The sequence below is a fragment of the Mandrillus leucophaeus genome, unplaced genomic scaffold, assembly GCF_000951045.1.
Source record: "Mandrillus leucophaeus isolate KB7577 unplaced genomic scaffold, Mleu.le_1.0 Scaffold532, whole genome shotgun sequence".
NCBI lineage: Eukaryota > Metazoa > Chordata > Mammalia > Primates > Cercopithecidae > Mandrillus > Mandrillus leucophaeus.
Window position 1 is genome coordinate 831,958 of NW_012105720.1, and position 26,470 is coordinate 858,427.

Here is a 26,470-nt window from a genome sequence, read left to right on the forward strand (position 1 = left end):
TGGTTCCTATTCCTGTTGGGCAGTCTTATATCCACAGCTCTGAGCTCTGACTTCCAGTAACACTCTTCCCTTCCTCTGCCCTTTTATATGAGGGCATAGTAACACTTCCTACTGTTGCTCCACCCACCACTTCCTGAGTGTTCCAACATCCCCTCTTGGTTCCCTTAACCCTGCCTACACCTCTGTGAATGGTTCCTTCATTATGCTTTCTCCAGTGAAGGGTTCAAGTGTGCTCTGTGTTTCCTGTCAGGACTCTGATACACAATTTTATCATAATACTTCCTATAATATACTGAAGTTAGTGATCACATATACTCTTAATAAATACTTTTCTATTATAATTTCTTGAATTTTAATTTCATAAAATATAACTGATCAGAAGATTTTGCTGAACTACATTTTGGGGTAAACTATGGGTTAGGAGTCTATAAAATAAGTCATGATGAGGGTGGAAATCAACATTTCTAGAAGTCTGTCTAAAATATACATGACAATACCTGAAACCAGTCAATGGTACAGCAGTTAACAAGAGCAGGGAACTTTCTAAGACGATTTCGAAATGCATCTCCAATGGGACTCATGGCAAGGACCACATGCAGTTGGTTGCGGCAGCGATCAATAAACATGTTGAAAAGGGCTATGGGGCTGCCATCTGTTTGCTTGGTTTTATCCCGCTGGCGATCTAACTGACGCATCTTATCACATATCTCTTGTTTCTCATCTAATGCAAAGAGATTTGGAATCTCCCCAGCGTTTAGTAGATTATTGACATCTTCCAGAAAAGACTCTTTTTTAATTTGAGTATCTGTAAACAGGAAGACACCCTGCATCTCACCTTCTGCACATTTCCTTAAGATCACTTTTAAATCTTCATGCCATTCAGTAGTATCATACCCCTTAGAGATTTCAACTTGGAAAACAGAATAGTCAGCCATGTGGGCAGCTAATCTGGTGACAGATTGCCTTCCACTCCCTCCAACCCCTACTAGGAGAGCATGGCTGCGAGGTTGCTTCAGGATCCTGGAAATTCTGCTGATGTGCTCTATGGCAAATCGAAACAAGACGAGGTTCATGGGTTTTTTGCTTATATTGTTGTATTCTTCTAGGTGAATTTCTACTATCATTCGAAGATTATCCACATCTGCGATTTCTCTGTAGTTGGTATCCTCCCTCTTGGGATCATGGAAATCACAAAACATTAAGCTGCGTAAGTCATCTTCTTCTACTATGCCATCATTATCAAAATCCAAACGTTGAAAAAGCTCATGAAAATCTTCATACATGTAGTTTCTCAAAATTTCTTGAATGTAGTTGATGAGCCAGCTTCTGTCTGCATTGTCCAGAAGGCGGTCATAATACACTCGAAGGACCTGTATAACAATTAAAAAGCAGCTTTAGGAACTTCCTTCTGATTTTTAAAAAAGTGTTATTATTTCTATGCTAATCTCAAGTAATAAAAAATATTAGAAAATTTTTGCGGGTTTTATTAAAAGTATATCCAAATATTCAGGACTGATTAATAATAATGTTATTTTAAATGTTAATTTTAGCTCTATATTTAGAATAATAAGGTTATATTCAGTTATCAATCAATGAAAGGTAATTTTAGGGGTGGTAGAAGTAGATGTAGAGATGCTGAGAGACTTAAGGCCTTTAGAAGTTAGTGACTGCCTTTGCTGGCTGCTCAGATGTGGATAGCAGAGCTGGGCACCAGTACCCAGGGGGTACCCAACTCCTTTCCAGTGATGTTTCCTTTTTCTAGGATAGATAACATTTTGAAAATTATTCACAAATCAATAGTTTTTGCTTTTGTTTCTGTTTTTCATAAAGCACATTTTCTAGAACAGGAAATGTCTTGGGTAGAGGGAGAGTTGTTTGGGGTATCTGTTAATTATTTTTGTTTTAAGTCGTTACAGAGAGCAATCTACTAAAATAAATCTCTGGTTATATGCACATGTTATGGGACTGCAAGAACTATCAGGCTTGCTACATGTAACTACTGTTTTCTTAAAGCAGTGTAAGTGTCCCGGGGTACAGTCTATTTCGGACTGAATTGTGTCCCCACAAAATTCTTATGTTGAAGCCGTAACTCTCAATGTGACTGGATTTGGGGATAGGGCCTTAAAGGAGGCAATTAAGGTTAAATGAGGTCATACGGGTAGGACCCTAATCTTATAGGATAGTGTCCTTATAAGAAAAGGAAGAGGCATTAAAGCGCACGCTCTCTCTGGTTCTTGTTTCTGTTGGGCAGCCCTTATATGCACAAAGGAAGGGCCATGTGAGGACACAGAGACAAGGTGGCTTTAGCAAGTCAGCGTGAGAAAATAAATTTCTGTTGTTTAAGCCACTTAGTCTGTATTATTTTGTTAATGGCCGACTAATACATATATGCTATACATAATGCATATTTCGTCAGTGGAACGTTGGATCCTTACTCTGCTTTACCATTTTGAGTAAATCACTGAAAATGTCTGCATCATCTTCTTCACCTATAAAATAGAAGTAGTATTACCTACCTCGCAAATCTCATAGATTTGGAGAAAAAGTAATATGACAACATATGTGAAAACACTATAGAATTCAAATAGATAATCACTGCAAATTGCCCTAGCATTAGACTAATCACAGTGTTCAGGAATCTTGGTTTTAGTGTATTGATTGTTATCAAATTGATGATTTCATAGTGTTATCCTTTTTTTTTTTTCACTAATAGTGTCTGCATAAGCAAATGGTATTATTTAAACTTCCTTCATATTCCAACCAGTTCAAAAGTTATTTCTCTGTGAGACAATCTAATTTCCCAATACATGCCAATAGCCAATCTTTGAACTGAGGTACTTAAGACCTCAGACAATATTCCTAAATTAAGTCAACTTCATGTATCAGGATCAATGCCTAAGCATGAAACAAGTATATTATTATCTAGCTGGCAGTTTAGCAAGAACCTACAGCAGCATTTCTCAAAGACAGTCAACACATCTGCATTAAAATAATCTGGGGTACTTATTCAAAATGCAAATTCCTGGGCCCCACAGTGGATCTGTTGACTTAAAAACACGGATGGTGATTCCTGGGAATATCTTTCCATTTCTTTTTGTTTTTTGTTTTTCCTTATATAAGGTACAGATATGGTTTGGCTGTGTTCCCACCTAAATCTCATCTTGAATTCCCACGTGTTGTGGGAGGCACCTGGTGGGAGGCAATTGAATCATGGGGTGGGTCTTTCCCGTGCTGTTCTTGTGACAGTGAATAAGTCTCACGAGACCTGATGGTTTTAAAAAGGGGAGTTTCCCTGCACAATCTCTCTTCTCTTGTTTGCCACCATGTGAGAGGTGCCTTTCACCTCCCACCATGATTGTGAGGCATCTCTAGACACATGGAACTGTAAGTTCAATAAACCTCTTTCTCTTGTAAATTGCCCAGTCTTGGTTATGTCTTTATCAGCAGCATGAAAATGGACTAATACAGGTACAGCAATCTTAAGTGTACAGCTCAAAGAATTTTTGCACACAGATACACATCCATGAAACCACCACCAAGATCAAGATATAAAATTTCCAGCACCTTAGTAAGCTCCCTCATGCTCACTCCTGTTGATCTCTGCTTTCCTCCCTCCCCAACAGGGAACCATTATTCTATCACCAACTCTCACATTTTAAAAAGTTGACACTTAAAACTTTCTATTATAAATCTAAATTGCTGCAAAGGATATAATTTCTGGCATATTTATATTGTAATTTGTGCTTTGAATTTATTTACCTCAAAGTCTTGATTATAGACTTTTAAAATTGAGAAATAATTCATGGGCCATAAAATTCATTCTTTAAAAGAATACAAAATCAGAATATTCACAAAGTTGTGCAATCATCACAACTATCTCCCTCCAGAACTTTATCATCACCCCAAAAAGAAACCTGATACCCAATAGAGGCTACTTCTCATTACCACCAGCCCTGGCCAACACTAATCTACTTACTGTCTCTATGGAACTTGCTTATTCTGGATATATGATGTAAAAGAATTATATCATATGTGACCTTTTGTATATGGACTTTGTAACTTAGCACAATGTTTCTAGGTTCATCTATGTTGTAGGATATATGAGTATTTCTTTTTAGGACTGAATAAAATTCCACAGTGTATATTTACAACACTTTGTCCACTTATCAGCTGATGGATATTTGGGTTGTTTCTACTTTTTGGCTATTATAAATAATTCTGCTAATAATATTCATGTACAAGTCTTCATGTGGACATGTATCAGTTCTTTGGGTCCATAGTTAGGAGTGGAATTGCTAGGTCATATGGTAACTCTGTTTTAACCTTTTGATGACCTACCAAACTGTTTTCTATATTACATTACTGCCAGCTATGTATGAGGGTTCCAGTTCTTCCACATGCTCACCAATACTGCTTTATTATTTATCTTTTTTATTACAGCCATCCTATTATGAAAGGTACTTAATGGCAGTTTTGATTTGTATTTCCCTAATGACTAATCATGTCCTTATTGGCCATTCATATATCATCTTTGCAGCGATGTCTTTGAATCATTTGCCCACTTTTAAATTGGGTTATTAGCCTTTTATTGTTGAGTTATAATAGTTTTTAAGGTATTCTGGATACTAGACACTTAACAGTTTATATGATTTGCAGGTATTTTATTCCATTCGCTATATTTTAATTTTTTTGATGGTACTTTTTGAAGCATAAAATTTTTTAATTTTGATGAAACACATTCATCTATTTTGGGGGGTCTTGTTTTTGCAGAATATCTGTATTTAACAAGCAAACCAGGTGATATGTGCATTAACTAACATCTGAGAGCCGTGGAGAAGCCAAAGGGAATGAGTTGTAAGTCAGTTTTATACCTTAGAAACCATTTAGTGAAATTATATAAGGTTATCTAGTATGATAATGACGTCTGGAAAGGAAAAAGACATGTAAAGTAGTCTCTAACATATAGTAAACCCTGAAGAAATCTTTTCTGAGTGAACAGAAATAAAGCACAAATTACTGTTGACTTCAACTGTTGCAGGGCTTTTTCTTAGTTCAGCTAAGGGTAGGGTCCTTGTCACACAGCCACAAAAATTTTGCCTCGCAGACTATTTGAATGTTCAGTAAAACAGGGTTTTGCTGAGTGAAAATGAAGAAAAGGGGGAAACAGGGACTCTCCACAAGGCCAGAGTCCCTGCTACAGTGCTTCCTGCCCTGCAGATTGAATCCCAGGTTCCATCCAGGAAGAAGAGGGGCCAGGCTCCTCCCCACTGCAAACAGCATGAACTTCTGTGGCTCCACCCCAGTGCCCCGGCTGGCTGGAGGTTCTCTGGGGATCCCTTCCCACCTGTTGTCTCACAATTAACTCATATTTTTAAAGATATTGAGAATAATGTACCAAACATCCTACTTGGCACTGCAGTAAGAAAAAAAAAAAAAGAGAGAAATCTCTGCTCTCATGGGGCTTGCCTGCTATCTGAGGGAGATGAACAATACATATAATGAATGAATTCTACAACATGTTGGACATTGAAAAATATTATAGAAAGAAGTAAAATAGGACAGGATACGAAAGACTGGAACTACTAGGATAGGGGAGGGGACACAGGCTATGGTATTAAAAAGCTTCAACTAGAAGGAGGAAGTTGATCAAAGGCAGGGAGGGAGCTATTCCAGAGCATCGATATCTGGAGGAAATATTGCAGGCAGAGAGAATAGCCAGGAGGCCTGTACTGCTGGTGAAAGGGGGATGAGGATGAGAGCAGGAGGCAGCCTGAGGGGAACAGGCTAAGAGGAACACATCCCAGGTCCTATGGGCCACTGGACTTCTATTCTAAATTCCTTTGAATGAAGTGGGTGCTAATACAAGGTTTTGAACTGAGGACTAAATTCATTATGTTTTATGTAGGCGTGTATAAATATGAAGTAGTCAACCTCATTAAATGCCCAAAGAGCTCAATAACCATTATCAAAACTCAATAATCTGACATCTAAAGCAGCATAGAATCTAAGAAACTCTTAAAAGTAATTATGTCTAATACATATACAATAGCACAGACAACCTATTCCCATGATTGGAAGAAAGCACTGGCCTGCATAATCCCAGGTGACAAAACGTGTCACGTGTAGCAAGCTTGCCTGCCTTCCTCTCTTGAGACACTCGTTCATTCACCAATATCTATTGAGGGTTTTGTGTGTGCCAGGCACTGGGAAAAGCAGTGCAAAAATAAAATCGCCATTCTCCTAAAGTTTCTATTATTGTAAAGACAATAAGTAAGCCCAAAATTTAGAACGTGTCAGGTGATGTTCAATGTTATGAAGAACAAAACAAGGTAAGCAGTAAGAAGCCAAGGGGGTAGGGATGGCCCAAAGCGAGCCTGCATGACAAGGAGGGTATTTCAGCAAAAATCTGAAGGAAGTAAGTAGGCAAGCCTGCGGATAACAGAGAAAGAGTGTTCTAGGCAGAAGGAATATCAAGGGAAAAGTTCCTGAGGTGGTGGATGCCAAATGCTTCCTCGTGAGTTAGATTCACCCATGACAAAATGCTGCCTTCAGCAATGCATTCTACTATGGTTTCAATGTTTATGTTCCCCCTACATTTATATGCTGAAATCCTCACCCCCAGGGTGATAGTACTGAGGTGTGGGGACTCTGGGAGGTAATTAGGTCATGAGGCAGAACCCTCATGAATGGAATTAGTGCCTTTATAAAGGAGGCCAGAGAGCCCCTTGTCCCTTCCACCACTTGAGGACATGGTGAGAAGGCACCATCTATAACTAGAAAACAGTCCCTCACCAGACATGAAATCTGCCAGCACCTTGATCTTGAACTTCCCAGCCTCCAGAACTGTGAGAAATTAATTTCAGTTTGTTGACAAGCCACCCAGTTTAAGGTACTTTTTATAACAGCCTGAATGGACTAAGGCATGCTCCTTGAATGAATTCAGCATCATCCTCCCTGTTCACTTCCCCTACACTCTCCAGCTCTTAGTACATTTCTAATATCCATGTGGCCCCCAAACACAAGCCTGCATCCATATCCCGGGATGTGGGTCCCACTCAGGCAATTAGGTAACCTCCTGTGGAGTGCTATAAGAATCTCAATATCATCCTTTCCAAATAATCACTTTTGGGGACCTTGTTGTGGCCAAAATTTCCAAGTGGAATGGATCTTCACCTGGATGTATATTTGAATGTGTGATGATTTAGGAATTCAAAATGTATATCTAAAAAGTCCAGAGAAACCAGATTTTTAAAAGACCTTTTGAAATTTACGTCTCTGTAGTACATGGTTTTAACACAGTAGCATATTCTCGTGCTCTATGTTTCTTAACTGCATTATCAAAATTAAAATAAGGATCTTGCTCTGTCACCCAGGCTGAAGTGCAGTGGTGCCATCATAGCTCACTGCACCCTCAAACTCCTGAATTCAAGCAATCCTCCCGCCTCAGCCTCCTAAAGTGTTGGGATTACAGGCATGAGCCACTGTGCCCAGTCTCCTCCACCAGTTTTTATAAGAACATGCTCATCCACATACCTATTCCCAAGAGAGCTTAAATACATTTTTATATAGTTTCTATGCTCTCAAGAATTTGCTTTGCAATTCTTTTGGCATCTAGTAATACTATACAAATAAGTAATGTAAAAAAAAAAAAAAACCCCACATTCATTTCTTATAAAAACAACTCCTTAAAAAGTGTTCCATTTCAAATTTATTTGAAGCCAAACTAACAAGGATTAAACTACTTAAGGGAAACTGGCTCAAAGTGACACCTACTTGGAAATATTCTATAAATCAACAGAAATTCCTAAATCTGCATATGGGAGATAAAGCATTTTAAACATCATAAAATATCTCAGTGTTAAATATTTTAAAAATTTTTCTTGAGCATTGGCCTTCAAAATGCCAAATAACTGAATACATTTCAGCAATATAAATTGCAGAATATTTCTTTTCACCCAGTTGTTGGCATGGTAAATCTTTGTTTCTCACATAATCCCATTTCAATAACAGGAAAATTTACCTCATGAACCCAAAGACGTTTAATCACTCCTGTGGTTTGTGTTGTTTCTGGTCTTGACAAACAAACACCTTGAATGACACGGGAGAAATCACGAAGGTTGAACAAGTAGTGAGATTTAGCTGGAGTAGGCAAGAGATTCCTCATTGCTTCTTTATACAGAGTCATTGTGCCATTTACAATTTGTGTGGTCAAATCTAGAAATTCATCTGGAAATTTATAACTTAAAATGTTTTAAAATAAAAAGAAAGGAAAATGTTAGCAATTATATAATTATGAGACATGAAGGATACTTAGCAGGACCAACATATAATTTTAATTTTGATTAAATCAATGTCATTTATAAAATTACCATATCTTGTTATAATAATAATACTAATAGATTTTTACTCCTTTTAAAGCTATTTTCTATGTACTATTTTATGTTATGTCCAAAAGAACCCTGTGAAATGAGAAGGGCCAGTTTAATGGACTTAAAAGCACTTAAGTAAGTGAACAGAAGAGACAGCCAAGGAACCCAGATTATGTAATTCCCAAATCCACTAGACAAGCATTTCCCAACCTCTTTCATTCCCTGGCATTCTCAACTGCATATAAGTATAATCCATAAGGAACACTGGTGAAACAGGTATTTTCAGAGGAAAAAAAGGAAGAAAATTAAAATATGTAAAAAAAAATAAGGAAAAGAGAAAAAAAGGAAAGTAAAACAGTGAGCCAAGACAAAGGGCATGATTAGGGTATAAAGAACATAGAGAACTAATTTTCATTTAGAAAGATTGCCTATATTTAACTTCTGGTTTGTCAAGGAGCCAGCTGTTTACTCCATCACTGGATAAGGCAAGGAATGACAATTTCTTGAGAATGGACATGGGGACACAGACAGACTTCTCCTGCCCAGGTCAGCTTGGCTCCCTGATATCTGTGCATCTTGTGGAGTAGCAGAATCTCTGCAGCTAGACAGCTCCAAGGCAATACTTCTCAGAGTTGGACACGAATGCCCCTGCAGAACTCGAGTTCTACTAGAGGGCATCAAAGTCACAGCATAAACCTGGTACATCTTTCCAGCAGTAATTGAACTCAGTGGTGAAAATTCAAAATAATAACTCAATCATGAACATATTATATAGCAGAATGGTCAGACCTCTTTGTGTTATGCTCCCACACTGGGAGGTGGAGGGGACAGAGGCAAACAATGTTGTCTGTTACCTTTTCCTTATCTAGGAATGCTTTTGCTCTTTGAAATACGCTACTTAATATTGGTATGTTTCTAAAATATTTTATACCTCCTAATTAAAACAAAACAAATTTTTGATTACTTACCAGATTTTTAAATGCCAAGTTAAGATTCTAGAGAAGATTGTATACATGGATTTATCACTAAACTCATTGATTGTTATAATATTGAAATGTCGCATGTATCGAGGAGTTACTGGATTTCGACCACCACCTAAATATTAAAAAGTATAACTCTTAATAATGTTACTAGTATACACAAGAGTATTTTCTCAAATATTTTATAGTTTAAAGTAACTTGAAAGATGGAAAAATTCACAGCACATGAAGTTAAGAGCAATCAATTGTTTGGATAACCCTGACATCAAAACTATTTTTCCCTCAAACTCAAGATGTTACCTTTCTAGGTGAATTATCTGAATGAGTTCAACTAATTAGACATAATCTTGGGTCAAAACTATACTACCAAGGGAAATCAGACCAGGCAGAAAAAGCCACAGGCCGTGTTCTCCATGGTTTACAGCTTAAAGCAGTAAATGGTAAACATCCTCAATAAAATATTAAGATGTGATATTATATAATATTAATATAACCCTGGTGAATCTGACTGACCAAAGTTTAGGGCACTTCCCCTAAGGCTGGAATTCAGCACAACCATGACATATAGCCAAATTCTTTCCCCACATCTTGAAGTGAATTTACCCAAGACTAGTCTATACAGTTCATACAGTGACTTCACTGGCTGCTTGCATCTTTAAAAATTGGGGGATTTTTTCCATAAAATAATGAAAGATTCCTTTGAGCTTATACATTTATTTTGGAAAATGTAAAAGAGTTTAAGGAGATGGTGAAAGGGCTGCAGAAGAAAAGATGGTAAGGTCATCTACCCCAGCTCTGTCTCCAACCCTTCCAGAGAATGTTCAGAATTGTGGTATTTTTAGAAAATAGAAATGGGATCCAAAAGGAAAAGATACCACATGGTTTCAGCATACTCTTCTTATCAGTGCCTGAAGAGGCAGGGAAAAGTGGACATGTGAGTATAAATGCCTGGCTTGGGGTGGTGGCGGAGAGACAAAGTAGAACTGAAGTCTGAGACCCAGGAGCAATATGGTCTTTTATTAAAAAGAAAAAGAAAAGAAAAACAGCCTGAGCATAATAATAACAAGCCCCCAAGCCCTGTCTCCACAAAATAAGAAACAAAATTAGCCAGGCATGGTGGTGCATGCCTGTAGTCCTGGCTGCTCAGGAGGCTGAGGTGAGAGGATCACTTGAGCCCAGGAGTTTGAGGCTGCCGTGGGCTATGATCACACCACTGCACCCCACCTAAGCAACAGAGTGAGACCCTGTCTCAAAAACAAACAAACAGAAAGTGTTCAAAATGGCCCAGGGAATGTGTTGAGAGCAATTACTGACTCAGAGCAAACTGCATTACAGGTTAGATAAAGGTCAGGGTTAGGGAGCAAATACCAGAGAGATTCCCTGAAGTGGTATATCAACACAAGCAACATTTTGAAAAATAGAATACTGGCTTGAGGTCAGGAAGAAAACAGTTAAAGATGTCTGGTTAGTAAATCAAGCCATTTTAGACATCTCAGCATTAAAAAGCAAATTTCCTCTACATAGAGATTCCTTTGCATATAAATTTATCTTGTAAAATTTAAAGGATCTTTTGGCCATTCCCTACTTAAATTCTTCTCAGCAGCCTGTTTAAATACAGAGACTGACTTGAATGGGACTTGATTGGGGTAGAAGGAAGATGATTTCTGAAGCAGGGACCATTCCATACAGTTGAAGCATTAAGGAATGACACAGAGGAAGATGAGCTGCCCCAGGAGGATGTGAGTTCTCAGAAAGCAGAAACAGGAAATTGGAAGCAAACTTCCAGAAGGTGGGAGAAAAAAGGATTTGGAAGAGTTCCAGAAGGTGGGAGAAAGAAGTTCCAGAAGGTGGGAGAAAAAAAGATTTGGAAGAGTTGGTAGGTGCATAGCCTATCCAAGGTCACCCACTTTGAGTTGGTCATGTGATACACTCTGTTAGGTCACAGTAGATACACATAGAAAACATATACACAAAACATTGGGACTCAAAAGAGGTTTTTTCCAGTTATTTCTTTAGCTATCGCTAGAGTGATTTTTTCATCTTAATAATCCAAACTCAAAAAATGTACCTGGAGGTCCCATAGCACACATGATCTGAATGTCCACTAGTTTAATCATGGAACAATCTTTTAGGTCATACCAGTTCCAGTGATCTAACCACTGTCTAAGTAACTCAATGGGAGGCTGAGCCCCATATACCTCCCGAGCAGGCATATTGACATCATCTACAAAGACAACCTGAGAATAAGAAGAGAAGAGGTATAGAAAATATTAACATCTCAACATAGCGTCCTATTGTGTAAACAATATTGAGGCAAATACTTAGCTATCTACTTGCAGAGTACATATGGGGAAGTGATGGTTTCTTTTCTAAACAAGGATAATATCCTTAGCTTCCATGCTTTTAGCATTCATATTCCTCAAGAAATAGGGAGACATTCTCATTGCTAATCTTCGTAGGTTAATAGCTTAGGACTTATTAGTCCTCTGATACAATTTGTTTCTCAATACACTGCATATTTTTTCCTTGTACTACACTTCAATTCATGAAAATAGATGACAAAAGTGTGATTAGGGTGAGAAGGATGTTCTTTGCAGAGGAACACAGGTAAATCTATTGTGAGGTGGGTTGCTGAAGGTCTACAAAAGCAAGCAGCAAAGACTGCTGAATAAAAATGTCAGTGAAAAAATTAGGAAGGTAGATAATTTCTCAGATAAATATTCTACCTTCAACTCAAAGGGCAACTCCTTGTTTTAAACATCAAGCTGCCTACTGCACATACAAATATAACTACATTTTTAGGAGAACCTTTTAATCCAAATTTGTGACATAAAAAAACTATACAAAAAGATGTCTATCCCCAGGTTATTTGGTTTCCTTGTTCCAACTGCAGCAATGTATATGAATAGGCTCGGGTGCTGTACAAAGAATCATTACCATTCTCTTGCCCAAAGGAGGACCAAAAACTCCCTTTCTTCTCTTGTCCAATTTTGACATGATAATATTCTGAGTTTGAGCTGCTGTAGTTTGTGCCGAGAAGTTAATTAGCAGAGGTTTGTAGACTTCCTTATTTAGTTGATTTAAAAGAAAATTCTATATAACAAAATAATAAAATGAGCCATAGTTGGAATTATGTTTTGACATTTCAGAATAAACACTAAGCATCATTACTGATAGACTCAAATTTAACCTTAAGTGCCATAACACTGTACAAATAGATGGAATCAGTAGGAATAACAGTTACCATGCCAATGTAGTGTCTCCATCTGTCCACCCCTTGCATGTGCCTTCTCTGGTTTTCACAGCTACCAGAGAGTACACATTCCTCCTTAACGTGGAGTCACAGAGACTCAGAGGTTAGGAAACCTGCCTAAGTTCTCTGTGATGGGCAAGAATTCAGACTGCCATTTGTCTCTCTCCAGATGAATATTCTTTTTCATATATCCTATTATCTTTCCACTTACATACAAACCTATCTTTCTGTAAGTTAGAAAGCTTAAAAATATAACTGTATTTTCAAAATGGAATTCACTGGGAAACAGGTGGAATTACAATGGTTCTTAATCAAGATGTATGCCAGGGACGGGACATACCAGAATTCCCTGAGGAGCTCTTCAAAATAAAACTGCCTCTCCTCACTCTTTCTTTCCCTTCTCTCCCTTAAGAGTTCTGTATAGGGCACAATCCCTTGCCAATTAAAGGCCAATTTATTAGAAAAAAATACTAAGTAAATCACATATTTTCTTAATGAACAGTAATAGCTATCACATGCACGTATGAGTAAAGGAAGGGAAACAGTGAAGTTTTTTTGCCGTTCTAAACTTTACTTGCATTAAATGCTTGCAGCATTCAGCTTTATAATTAAGATACTAAATTATTAACCCAAAATATCAAATGGTAAAATATCTCAAGCAAGTCCTCTTTTCATGATGTGATTATATACTAAACATTACCATAATTAAGCTAATGGAAATTTTGAAAGCATACTTTGGAATATTAATCTATTCATCAAGGCAACACATATTTTAAAAAGGACTTATGATGTTCTCATTAATGACAACATTTAGCACACATGCCAGGAGTACCAGGAGGCAGAACAAATAGAGAAAATAAGGAAGACGCAGGGTAACAAGTTGGTCAGAGATTCTGGAGGAAGGCTAACTTTTAATCCTCCCATCAGCCCAGCAGGAGCTACCTTTTTAAATTTAAAATTGTTTTCCTTTTCACAGAATGAGCACATTCTAAAATGGAAGCTCTTTAAAATCTTTGAAGACTTTGTGTTCGTACCTGTGATTGCCAGTTAGAATAGCAAAAACTGGGAATGGGGAAGTTTAGAATAAAAGTAGGAATATATTTCTGTGACTTTTATGATTAAAATTTCTTTTATGATTGTATAATTATAATGTAAGTGATAGATTATTTCAAGAGGAATAATAGTTTGAAAACAAGTTATTCTATTTATGTAAACAACTCCCTATTCTGAGCAACAACTACAATGAAGGAATGACATGTCTGAGTAAAGCAAATTTATACAAGTTTTTAAAAATTATTGCTTAAGACTCTAAAAAATTATTTCACTTTGCTTGCCTACATGATGTACAATGTAAATACTATATTATAATATATTTTTATTAGCTAACAATGGTAGTCATATGGTAGGTAATCAATACATTTTTGTTGGATTGATGGATGAACTAAATGAAACAAGCGTGAAAATAAAGGGTGGGTGTGGTGGCTCCAGCCTGTAATCCCAGCACTTTGGGAGGCCAGGTCAGGAGGACTGCTTGAGCCCAGGAGTTGGAGATCAGCCTCAGCCACATAGCAAGATCCCACTTCTACAAAAAAAATTATATGGGTGTGGTGGTGCATGCCTGTAGTCCCAGCTACTTGGGAGGCTGAAATGGGGGTATCACTTGAGCCCAGGAGGTCAAGGCTGCAGTGAGCTGTGATTGTGCCACTGCATTATAGCCTAGGGGATAGAGCAAGACCCTGTCTCTCAAAAATAAATAAAATAATGAAAATAAGAATGCAACACATACATAAGCCATGGCACGAACAGTTTGGCAGTGAGCATGGAGGCCATCTAAAAACAGAACTAAATCTAACCATCATAAGCATAAATAGTTTTAAAACCAAAATCCAAACATAATTAATATTAAAAAAAACTTCCAAAAGAGTTGCTGCATAATATTAATTTGGCAAAAATAAACTGAGGTTTTAAAACATCTCTGTCTTACCAGAAGATGGTGAAAGGTATTGGTGACAAATAGCAATATTTCACTATTTCTCATTAACTGGGTAGGGGAAGGAGGTCAATGGATACTGTCATTCATAGTATTGATAATTTAAAACTGAATTTAGAAAAAAATTACAGGCTTTAGAAAAAATCCTTAGCTTTTTTTTGTTGTAAAGTGTTGTTTTAACTTACGTTTTTAGGTAATCTTTAATTAGAATACTACTTTTTTTCATCATTTATTTAAAATATAAGTAGACATGCAATAATTTGAAGAGAAAATCACTTCAAATTGTAAATTTTATGTTTAATTCTTTCAACCAGATGAAATATATGTATAAAATTTTATGAAGCAGTTTATATAAATAAATTCTTAATGAAATTACTATAGGGAAATTAAAATTATGTAGCATTGTTTTAAAATATTTTCTTTCACAGAAGAATAAATTTCAGAGGCTTTAGCTGTATATTTGTATTATTTACAATACAACTAACAATTAATTGGGGCAATGAGATCCCCCTGAAGGGCATGGCAGACAATAACCTTTATGAGGAACAACTTAATATTCATCAAAAAATCAACAATTCCATGTCCAGGAATCTTAGGATATTTTCCTAAACAAATAAGCAAAAATAAGAACAAAGACTTAGCTATAAAAACATTAATTACAATCTTCTTTCTTTCTTTTTTTAAATTTTTTTTGAGACAGACTCTCACACTGTCACCCAGGCTGGAGTGCGGTGGCACGATCTTGGCTGACTGCAAGCTCCACCTGGCAAGTTCAAGCGATTCTCCTGCCTCAGCCTCCCAAGTAGCTGGGACTCCAGGCGCCCGCCACCACGCCCAGCTACTTTTTTTGTTTGCTTTTGTATTTTTAGGAGAGATAGGGTTTCACCATGTTAGCCAGGATGGTCTCGCTCTCCTAACGTGATCCCCTGCCTCGGCCTCCCAAAGTGCTGGGATTACAGGCGTGAGCCACCGTGCCCGGCCTGCAATCTTATTTCTAAAGCAAAATGTTAGGAAAATTGGGGATTTGAATCAATTATTATAAAATTATAGAATCAAATACTACAATACCCTTAAAATATTCTTGTAGAAGAATAATGAAATTGAAAAAGATTTACAATATTAGTTTTAAACGCAGATTACAAAATTCAGTTCCTAAGTTTGTGAAAAGTAATGTTTTTATGCCTAGGCACTTTATTGCCTGGGCTGAAATTGATGAAAGTATAAATGACAAAAGGCTTGTATTTTCCTCTAACCACTGCCTTCAATCATGTTAAGTCTCCATTCCCTGACCCGTGGTGATATCTTAGATAAATCTCTCAGCTTTCTGTACACTTCTAGTTTTTTTAGTTTTTTTTTTTTTTTAACCCAGGCCAAAAACACTCCTTGATTTAAATTCTCAGTGAAAATGTATCTCTCCCTCCTCTTGGATACTCCCATACATGCAAGCATTTAGTTTATGAGAGATGTCATTCCAATCTTTTATGAAAGAGATGATTCAATAAACGCTAGGTTGGCTATGTAACTATATTGCCAAATACATTTCAGAAAGATTGTAAGATGTAATGTTAAAGTCAATAAAGAACTAGAAACAGGTACTGTGGGAGAATGTGAATTAACTGGAACCTACAATCAAAGAGCGGCCCTCAAAAGTATCTTCATTCTCCTTCACAGGCTGCATAAAGCTCCTGAGACTGTGGTATTTTCTATTACAGCATCTAGCATTATCTTAACTAACAGACAACAATTCCAGACATCATTAAGGAAAATCAGTCTTGTTACTACATAATAATCCTTCAGATATAAAATAACTTAGAAGATATCAAGCGTAACTAAAACACACTTTCCAAGAGGTATGAAATTCTCATGTGGAACAAACAACTCTTATTAAAATACCAAAATAAATGGGACAACAATTTAATGGTGTAAAATGGCATCATATCATTAATCAACTTTCAAAAATAAATAGGCAATTATCACTTCTTGGTCTTTTGGCTAAAATAAAGAATAAAATAACTAGGCAATTTTTCAAAAATTCTCTGCAGTTCAAACATCAAAGTACTTGAGTATTTAAAAAAATTATTTGTCTACTATTTCAAAAATTAACATTTTTAGGAAGATTATGCACAGTTTAATATGTAGATTTCTGCGGTACTTACAATAATGTAAACACTTTTCCCAGTTCCTGTTGGTCCTACAAATATTGAAGGTTTTTGATGGGTGGTCAGCAATTCCATTAATGCAGAGTATCGAATTGTGTCCAGAGTTGGCACAATGATTTCATTAAACATTACATCTTTAGGAATTGGAGGAGCATCTTTCAGTTTCTTTATCCATGGTTCCCATTTTCCTATTCCCTGTTTATAATAAACAACCAAGTAATGAATATTATAAAATACTTTAAAAAGCTCTATACTCCTGTGCCATTGTAGAAAAGACTAAGACCAACAAACTCCAATATGTATACATTTGTTTTATCCTTTAAGACACAACACTCAGTTTGAAGGTTAAATTGTATGTATAAATTAAGGAGAAACTAGCTTTTACATGAATACAAATGAAATAGCAATGCTGTGGTTTTTTGATGTTCTGAAACCACTGCTTATGCCAACCCAATGATCAATTATTGCGGCCAAATGTCAGATTATTTAATGGCATTGAGAAAATTAAACTAACCAATGAGCTAAAGAGTAAAGAGTAAAGAACTTCATTCAATAAATGTTAACCAGTATAGAATTTTTTCTCCCTAGAAGATACGCTGCATATTGCTTGCCTTTCATAACAGTATTTATAACATTAGCTTATCATTGTAGACAAAATTTCTTTTTAAAAAATGTACAGTAAAAAAATACATAAAATTTACCCTTAACTATTTTTAAGTGAACAGTTCAGTAGTGTTAACTATGTTCACATTGCTGTGTAACAGATCTCTAGAACAGCAAGATTTCTTTATATGAGATTATTATTATGAGTTAACATTATGCCATATCTTTGCATCCAATTAGCTTGAAAACTAAAATTTTAATTTGCTATGACCGTGTTTATAAGCAAAACATTCAAGAATATCATGTTAACTCTGTCTTCTTAGAAAAACGCCGCCACCCTTCTTGCAGAATAAAATCTAAATTCTTCGTCATTCAAAGTACATCAGAATTTGGACCCATCCTTCCTTCACAACCAGGCCTCACCGAGGCACCTGCTGGTCCCCCGCCCCCGCCACTTCCTTGGGCCTGAGCTTTGATACATGGCACTCCTTGGGCCAGAATGACACATGACTGTCATCTGAAGAGGTTATGAACTCACTGAGGGCAGCACTGTGCTTTATTCATTCTTGTATCTTCAGGTAGAAGGCTGTGTGTACAGCACAGAATTTTTTTTGGGGGGGGGGTGTTAAATTCACATCAGTCTGAAAATTGTATTATAAAGAAATATTTCTAGAACAAATGAAGAAAATGCCTTTCCCAAATTCTTGTTAATCTTTTCAAACATATGTCTTTTGATACCATATAGGAAAGGAACCATTAAGAATCAGAAAACCTGACCGGGCGCAGTGGCTCATGCCTGTAATCCCAGCACTTTGGGAGGCCGAGGTAGGCGGATCACGAGGTCAGGAGATCAAGACCATCCTGGCTAACACGGTGAAACCCTGTCTCTACTGAAAATACAAAAAATTAGCTGGGCGTGGTGGCGGGCGCCTGTAGTCCCAGCTACTCAGGAGGCTGAGGCAGGAGAATGGCGTGAACCCGGGAGGAAGAGCTTGCAGTGAGCCGAGATCCCGCCACTGCACTCCAGCCTGGGCGACACAGTGAGACTCAGTCTCAAAAAAAAAAAAAAAAAAAGAATCAGGTTGTGTGATCCTGGGACAATCACATTAAATCTTAAATCTCTGAGCCCCATTTCCTCAATGGCAAAACTTGCAAAATAATCTCATCCTTCCCACCTCACCAAGGTGTTGGAAAATGAAATGGAAATAATTGCAGAAAGCTTAATAAACTGTAAACTACCCTGAAAATGCAGGGTATTATCAGTAATTTGAAATTAAATAAAGTAAAAAATATGTGTTGGGCATAGTCTCGCCTTCTGGGGTGACGTAGCAATACATTGCAAGAACCATAAAAATTCAAAAAGCAATACAGTAATGCCTTTTCTAGAAATTTATCTTAAGGATATAATCAGATATGTACCCAATGACTTGTATCTAAGAATATTTACCAAAGTAGTACTTATAAAAGTGAGAATCTGAAAACAACAAAACCAGTCCAATGTCCAAGAGTAGGAAATTGACTTTAGAAAGCAAGTTTACTGAAGAAACATTAGTGAAATGGAAAGCTTTTCTCATTATTAAGAAAACAAGAAGGATATAAAGCTGCCCATTGGGAATGTGGTATGATCCCAATTTTACTTAAATCTGTATATATTTAAATAATATATATTCCTAAACTTGGTCCTCAGTACAATACTTGTGGGAGTTGTTATACAAAAACAACCACCACCCAAGTTTTATTTTCAATCCGTTTGGGAAGCACTGAATTAAGACTACACCAGCTGGATTCCTACAGGACTTCTTAGTGCCTACTATACTAACATGCACCATGAACCTCTAACAGCCGTCCTTAAACAGTATGTGCCTGCTGTGATTCTATTTAATGAGTGCGACTGGTCCATTAGATATTATTATCTCATAGTATCATTGGAAAGAACTATGTTCAGAGAAATCAACTAGTCCATGGCTATTCAGAAAGAAAGTGACTTTACTAGGACTCAAACCTAGAGCTGTCTGACTTCAAGTCAGTGCATCTTCCTCTATTCTATGCTGTCTCTTAAGGTAAACTGTGATGACGAAGGTGGCCACAGAGCCATTATATGCTGTGTGTCAGAGAGGGGACTCTGCCAGGCTAGCAGCTGCAAATCTTGCTTCAGAACTCTCACCTCAGTGACAAATTGATAATCATAAATTGTCCCTTTTTCAGGAAATGTGACCGTTAGTGCTTTTGAGGATGTTTGCTCAGTACCACTCTGTAATTTAAACGTATTTCGAGTTCGTTCTGAAATTGCACCTTCCATAAGTTCTCGAAGGATCTTATTAAATTTCAACCGATCATCATCTGTACAAGAAGCACCAATGGACCAGATCAATGAAAACAGAAAAATGCCCTGCATTGGAGAGATGAGAAGATTAAGAACAATTAAAGAATAATTTTAATCTGTCCTTGAAGCTTACATATCAGATCAGTCAGATTAGTATCTCTGAAAGGAAACACGTAAGCTCAGATATATTAGTAGGTCATCTTAGGATTTTGTAATCATAAGGGTTTTAAAAAATCAAATCACACGTCTTATAAAATCTTAGAGAAGATAATACAAAATAAAGAATACATTCTGGCCATAGTGAAACTTCAGAATGATTAATCTAGTAAATCTCATATTTTCAACACATGACAGCAGCTTGATATTAAAAGGAACATAGAAATAACTTACTATTAAGGTATTAAGGCACACTTTAATAAAGCAAATAACATACATATCCATTTTCTATTTAAATTTTGATATGGTGGGTTTACTTTAAGTAGAACAAATTTAAATTATTTTATTTGTAATATCTGAGCATTAAGTGTCTAAACTAGAATTGCAATTCTGCAAGCAAAAGATACTAGCTTTCTTCTTTCCAGACTCAAAAAGAGGAAACAGGGTAGAAGACAAGACCCACCAATAAGGTAGGAAGCCTGTTTGCTTGTTTTAAAACAAGGTCTTTTATTAAATACAAAGCCAAGAGATTCTGGACTATGCTCATGAAAATTCTGGACTCTACTTCAACCCTATTCACCTACTCCTAGTTTACTCACAGACTTTCTCTCCAGAAACCATTCAACACTAAGTTAAAACTTAATTCATTTCAAAACATATAAGTTAAGCAAGTACCATAGTGACCATGGTAGAAGTGCTACCATGAGTAGTGTAGTAATATTTTCATTAAAAAATCCAAAGTCTACTGATATTTTTATTCCCATTTTAAAAATCGGTTTATTGATTACCTATATATTTTCTTGCTTTCCTTAATCCAAATATATATTTATATACTCACACATATGTATACAAATAATTTATATCTCATGAGAAAAGGAAGAAAAATCAAGGAAAAAAAAGCAATAAATTATTATAATTTGGAAAGGAAGTAAATCTCATTGCCAGAATGGTCACTGACATTTTGGGAATGGATCATTTCTAAGGCTGGTCAAACGACCTGAGATTTCAGTAGCAGATCTGAGGTGATCAGTGGGCTCCGCCCAAACCTCATGATGTACCATGACTGCCAGGCAAGAAGCTTCCCCACCAGCACTCAGAATCTGAGGCCTGGCTCTTTGCTCACTCTTCAGCTACCGCCCGTCGACTAGTCTCCAACTTCAGGGGCAAAATGAGTTTCATAAATTAGGAAGCTTTGGGGAAAGCAGTAGATACCTGTCTTTCTGTAGCAGGATACAGAAGGCAATGGACCTTACCTCAAGCAAAGAGTAAGTTTCTCGATCACTTCTCTCCTTTAGTTTGACTTCATCAGCAAAATCATCCATAAAACAATCTATTAGATTCATTAAGGATCGGACCAAGTTTGCATCGGAAGTAGGAGATAATTCCTGAAAAGTCAGTAAGAAAAAGTCTAAACAATTTAAATTAGGTACTAGCTAAACTACCCCAGCTAATATTTATTAAGCTCATTTAATGTTAACCATAGCAATAATTTTAAATTCATACTATCTATGAGTAGGTATTCCTATTACAATTCACTTGGGAGAACTGGATGTTACATTTAAGTAGTGTGCACTCTTTAACTTTTCGTATCGATTCTCAAATTTTAAAAAATTGCTGTTACTTATGTAGTTAATTTAAGATATGGATTCCAAGGTATATTAATTTTATAAACAAAAACACAAAAAAATTCATAGAAGGCAGTTAATTTGTATATCTAAAATGCTTAATAAGTAAAATCAATTTTAGAGCATATTTATAAGCCACAGCAATCCTCATAGTAAACTCATTACTATGAAGTACAATTCCAAGGCTTGGAACCCTCAAAAACCTTGCTGGAGTGCTGAAATTGTCATGCACTTTACTTTTCTGCTTGTCACCATGATAGTTTATAAAATAAATGAAATAACGTGTAATGCTCCTAGAACCATGCAGCATATAGCAAGTTCTCATAGGCGTTTGTCTTCTCCCCATGCAGCTCTCTTCCAATTGCCAAAGTCACAGTGTTTGGTGATTAACAAGTAAAAATTAAGTCTCTGAAACAGACTCTCTGAAGATTAGAAGCAGGTGACTTCATGTTCAGCTGCCACCCCATTAGAAACATCAGAAATGACAGCTGAGTTTCTAATGTGGGACTAAGTATTACTGATGCAACACTAAAATACAAATAATTATCATTACAAATAAAACAGATAACTATTGCTACATAGTAAATAACAGGCATTCAAAATTTCTTCAAGAGATAACAGAAGTGCACAGTACATTTTAAAAAGCTTGCATTATAAGTTTCATGCTTTCCTATAGAAAGGATGTTTCAGTTATGTAGAAAATTTGTTTATTATTTGTATTATCTAAATTCTCTGACAATGCCAGAATAAAAGTCATAAAGGCCCTGAAGCTTATTTTATTATGACCCCAGTTCATACATGTTTAATTGTTTTTGAAACACGATTACTTCATATCTACAACATATTTCAGTTACAGCCAAACTTCTTGAAAGCCGTATGGAAGACACATCACTTCCTTCAGATGTTCTTCCCTCTTTCCTCTCTCTTGTCTAAATCACTGATGTACCTGTGATTCTATCCCTTGCTCTCTTCTTTTTTTCTCTGGAATTTTTCTTTAGGTAATCTATATTAACGTGGTTTTAAACTCCATTTTCCAAATCTGTTCCTTGAGCTAAACTTCTGCTTCAAGACTTTTTGTTATATCTTCAACAGTAAGAGTACTATCAACCCTATTTCCCTACATTTGCTCCTGGGCCAAAGTCATTCTAAAAGACCTTTGGTCAGCATCTCCCAAAGCAGAAATTAAACATTCTTGCTCTGTAATTTCCAGCTGGAGAGAGTTCAACTCTCAGAGGCAGGAGACTCCCATTTCCTTGTCATTTTCCTCCCTCCCCAGTGTGTACTGAAAGAAAAATGAATTTGCCTATTTTAGGACTTCTTTCCAGTCCTTCTACCATGGACTGACTGGCTTATTTTAGGAACTTTGGATAATAAAGACTATTGTAATAGTGGAAATTATTTAAAATGCAATAGCCCATCAGAAAAAAGAAAAAAACATTTTGACATGGTTATGTGGGCCTTTGAGTTCTCTTTTTTCAGAGAGAGAGAAAAGAGTAGCATCAATATACCTCATTTGAAAAATTTTTAGTGAATTGTATGAATTCTAATTTAAATTTTTAACTTAATCAGAAAAATGTTTTGATTTAATATCTCTTAGCTGATAATAAAAACAGACATTAAAACTGATATGTAAGTCTAATTTGAGTTTTCCATTTATTTTTTAATCTTAAAATTCTCATTTCTCTTACCTTTGTATGCTTTCTAATAAATTCAATCGAAACAGGGACCATTCTGTCAAATAAGTTCATTATAAATTCCTTTTGAATAACACTGACCGACGCAGGTAACATATTCACCCAAGATAACATCAGTGGTCTCCAGCCTAACATGTGAGGCTCCATGTAAATCATGCCACACCTGGAAACCTGGAAAGCCATAAGTGGTTACCATCAAGGGAATGCTTATAAAATAAATATGATTTGGCACCTCTGTTTCTTATAATTTTCAGCAAAGTCTTGGAGGAGGGGAAAGCTTATATTATATTATTTCATGATCTCGATTTTTGTGTCTAACTTTACCAAATAGTCCTAAACCAAGAGGAAAACATCCTGACCACTAAATTTGTCAAGGTAAGTCAACAGATGTATCTGTACTTTGAGAATCAAAGATTGCTCTTAAAAGAAATTCTGCTCATATTTTTTGTTTAAAGTCAAAGTACTAAGCAAATACATGCATTCATAATACCTTATAATTTATAAAAAGATGTCAAAACGGAGAACTTACAGTTGCAGGGGAAGCAACTTCTAAATCCATTGGTTCAAAAATTAGATTCATTTGTGGTGACATTTGAATAATCTCCCCACTCATGAGACATAGCTTCTTGTTGTCATCCAACACAGTGTTCATATTCTCAATCCACACTGCATCTACTGGGCCATCAAAAATTAACCATTTCCTATCTGGAGTCTGTTTCATGCGCATGTGAACAGAGGGCAAAAATATGATGATAGTATAAGGAAACAGTCCAATATTATTTCAAAATTTTAAAATATAAGTACTAGGATTAATTTCATCATGAAAATGTAAAGGCACCTTTTGAATAAAGATTACTACGTGTGTGTGTATGTACGTGCACGCACACATGTATATAATATGTATCACTAAAGAAGTCCATACTATATATGCCATGGACAAGACAAAAATAAGTCATCTTTCCTTAAGATTCAATCTTTTTCAGTCTCTTCCTTCCTTCCTTGCTTTCTCTTTCTTTTCTTTTCTTTTTCTTTCTTCTGTCCTTTCCTTTCCTTTCCCTGTCTTTATTTTTCTTTTAATTTTTAATTTAAAAAAAAATTTTTCAGGGTCTCACTCTGTTGCCTAGGCTGGAGAGCAGAGTGGCATGATCATGGCTCATTGCAGTTTCTGCCTCCCAGGCTCAAGCAATCCTCCCACCTCAGCTCCCAAATACCGAGGACCACAAGTGCGCACCACCACACCCAGCTAAATTTTCTATTTCTTGTGGGGTTTCACTATGTTGCCCAGGCTGGTCTTGAACTCCTGAGCTCCAACTGCCTTGGTCCCCCAAAGTACTGGGATTACAGGCATGAGCCACTGCACCTGGCCCTTGATCAATGTTTCTGAACTCAAATATATTAACATGTTTTAGAAAGTAATATAAGTAAAAAATATATGTGTCAGGAAAAACAAAATTATTCAGATTATCTGACTCTATATAGTATAATGTTTATGCAAATTAATTGCCCTTGTGTGCTAAACCAAATTTCTTATCCCCTTCACTGAATGAATTCACACACATACATACATGTGTACACACTCCCCTTGGGCTGAACTCTCTCCTGATGGTATAGAAAATTACAACCAATATAACATTCACAGTCCTACAATGATGTAATAAATAGGAAAATATTTACACATTGTCCAGAATATAGTAAATGCTCAACAGATATGAAAGAGTAGCCAGGTATTAGCCAGAGTGTACAAAGATGGATTCTCCTTTTCAGATCCTTATAATTCAAGCTTTTTTGTATACATCAATGATTCCTCTCTTTTCCTTCAGCAAATATGAGTTCAAGTTGAAGTGGTAAAGGATTTGAGTCCTTAGCACATTCTCAGTCCCTGCAGCCAACTGCATTAATCTATAAGACAATGGGTCTGTCTCAGGCTCAAGCCACCCCACACCCACATTCAGAGGCTAGTTCTAGCTGTGTTCAGGAAGGAAGCAAGGAAGAGCCACAGCTTGGTGATCATCTTGAGATCAACTTCCTCTTCTGCTGTGGTCTTCCCATGCCTGTTATGCATCACTTTGAGAAACACTACTGTGCAATGGCGAGACCTTGGGCTTCACAGTCCCAAGGACCTCACATCTCATTTGACTCTACTGCTTATGAGCTGTGGACTTCAGGTGAAGTACTTAAACTCCCTGAGACTCAGTATTTGTGGGACATAGCTTCCTGAAAAATGTAATGTAAGCTGTAAGTATAAAATAGAGGTATGTCATGATTATTTCTGTGTAAATAATGTAACTGCGTATATTATCTAGTGACTTCATCTCTTACTCTTAGCCAGAGTGCCTCCACTGTGGCAAGAGAGGACCTAAGAAGCCACATCAAGGGTTCCATGCCTCTGTCTGCTTCACCTGTGCCCACAATTTCTTTTATCCTTGAAATTACTATTAACACTTGACTTTGGGCAAGATCTCTGCCACATGAGAGTCAGTTCTTAACGTTGCTCATTGCCTAAGGTCTTTCCAGCAATAAGAGCAGAGCTGAGATTTCACATTTTATCCATTATTACCTGACTCATGAGTCATGCTCTGCTAGGTCCTTAAGTGGGTAGACAGCATCAAGTTTAAAATGTATGGTAGTCAGAAGAAAGAAAACACTTATAAAAAAAATGATTTGATAAACAAATTAAAGGTCCTGAACCTAGGCCCCTTTTCCTACACTACCAGCTTTAGCAAGCGGTCTCCCATATAATCACACTCTCTGCAGAACCTGCTAAAATATGGCAACCCTGGAGGGTCCCATGCCCATGGAGCCTCCCTCATTGCTAGCACAGTAGTCTGAGATCTAACTACAAGGTGGCAGCGAGGCTGGGGGAGGGGCACCCGCCATTGCTGAGGCTTAAGTAGGTAAGCAAAGCCTCCAGGAAGCTCGAACTGGGTGGAGCCCACCGCAGCTCAAGGAGGCCTGTCTCTGTAGACTCCACCTCTGGGTGGAGTCTGACAGCTGTCTGACAGCTTTGAAGAGAGCAGCAGATCTTCCAGCAGGGAGGTTGAGATCTGAGAACAGACAGACTGCCTGCTCAAGGGGGTCCCTGACCCCTGAGTAGCCTAACCGGGAGACATCCCCCACTAGGTGCAGACCAACACCTCATACCTCACACAGCAGGGTACACCCCTGAGACGAAGCTTCCAGAGCAAGAATCAGACAGCAACACTTGCTGTTCAGCAATATTCTATCTTCTGCAGCCTCTATTGCTAATACCCAGGCAAACAGGGTCTGGAGTGGACCTCAAGCAATCTCCAACAGACCTACTGTTAGAAGGAAAACTAA

General features: G+C 36.9%; 1 protein-coding gene across 2 annotated transcripts in view; it reads right to left on the reverse strand.

Annotated features, from left to right (window-relative positions):
• The window catches only part of DNAH7 (dynein, axonemal, heavy chain 7), a 384,437-nt gene that overhangs the window by 137,002 nt on the left and 220,965 nt on the right, over positions 1–26,470 (reverse strand). For both annotated transcript variants that reach the window (XM_011997181.1, XM_011997180.1), the window contains exons 32-41: positions 23,682–23,864; positions 23,147–23,323; positions 21,087–21,218; positions 19,519–19,743; positions 16,749–16,946; positions 12,287–12,442; positions 11,418–11,586; positions 9,338–9,464; positions 8,021–8,240; positions 498–1,370 (exon numbers count right to left, since the gene is read on the reverse strand). In XM_011997181.1, coding sequence (XP_011852571.1) covers positions 498–1,370; positions 8,021–8,240; positions 9,338–9,464; positions 11,418–11,586; positions 12,287–12,442; positions 16,749–16,946; positions 19,519–19,743; positions 21,087–21,218; positions 23,147–23,323; positions 23,682–23,864 — 2,460 coding nt within the window. The remainder of the gene's footprint in view (positions 1–497; positions 1,371–8,020; positions 8,241–9,337; positions 9,465–11,417; positions 11,587–12,286; positions 12,443–16,748; positions 16,947–19,518; positions 19,744–21,086; positions 21,219–23,146; positions 23,324–23,681; positions 23,865–26,470) is intronic.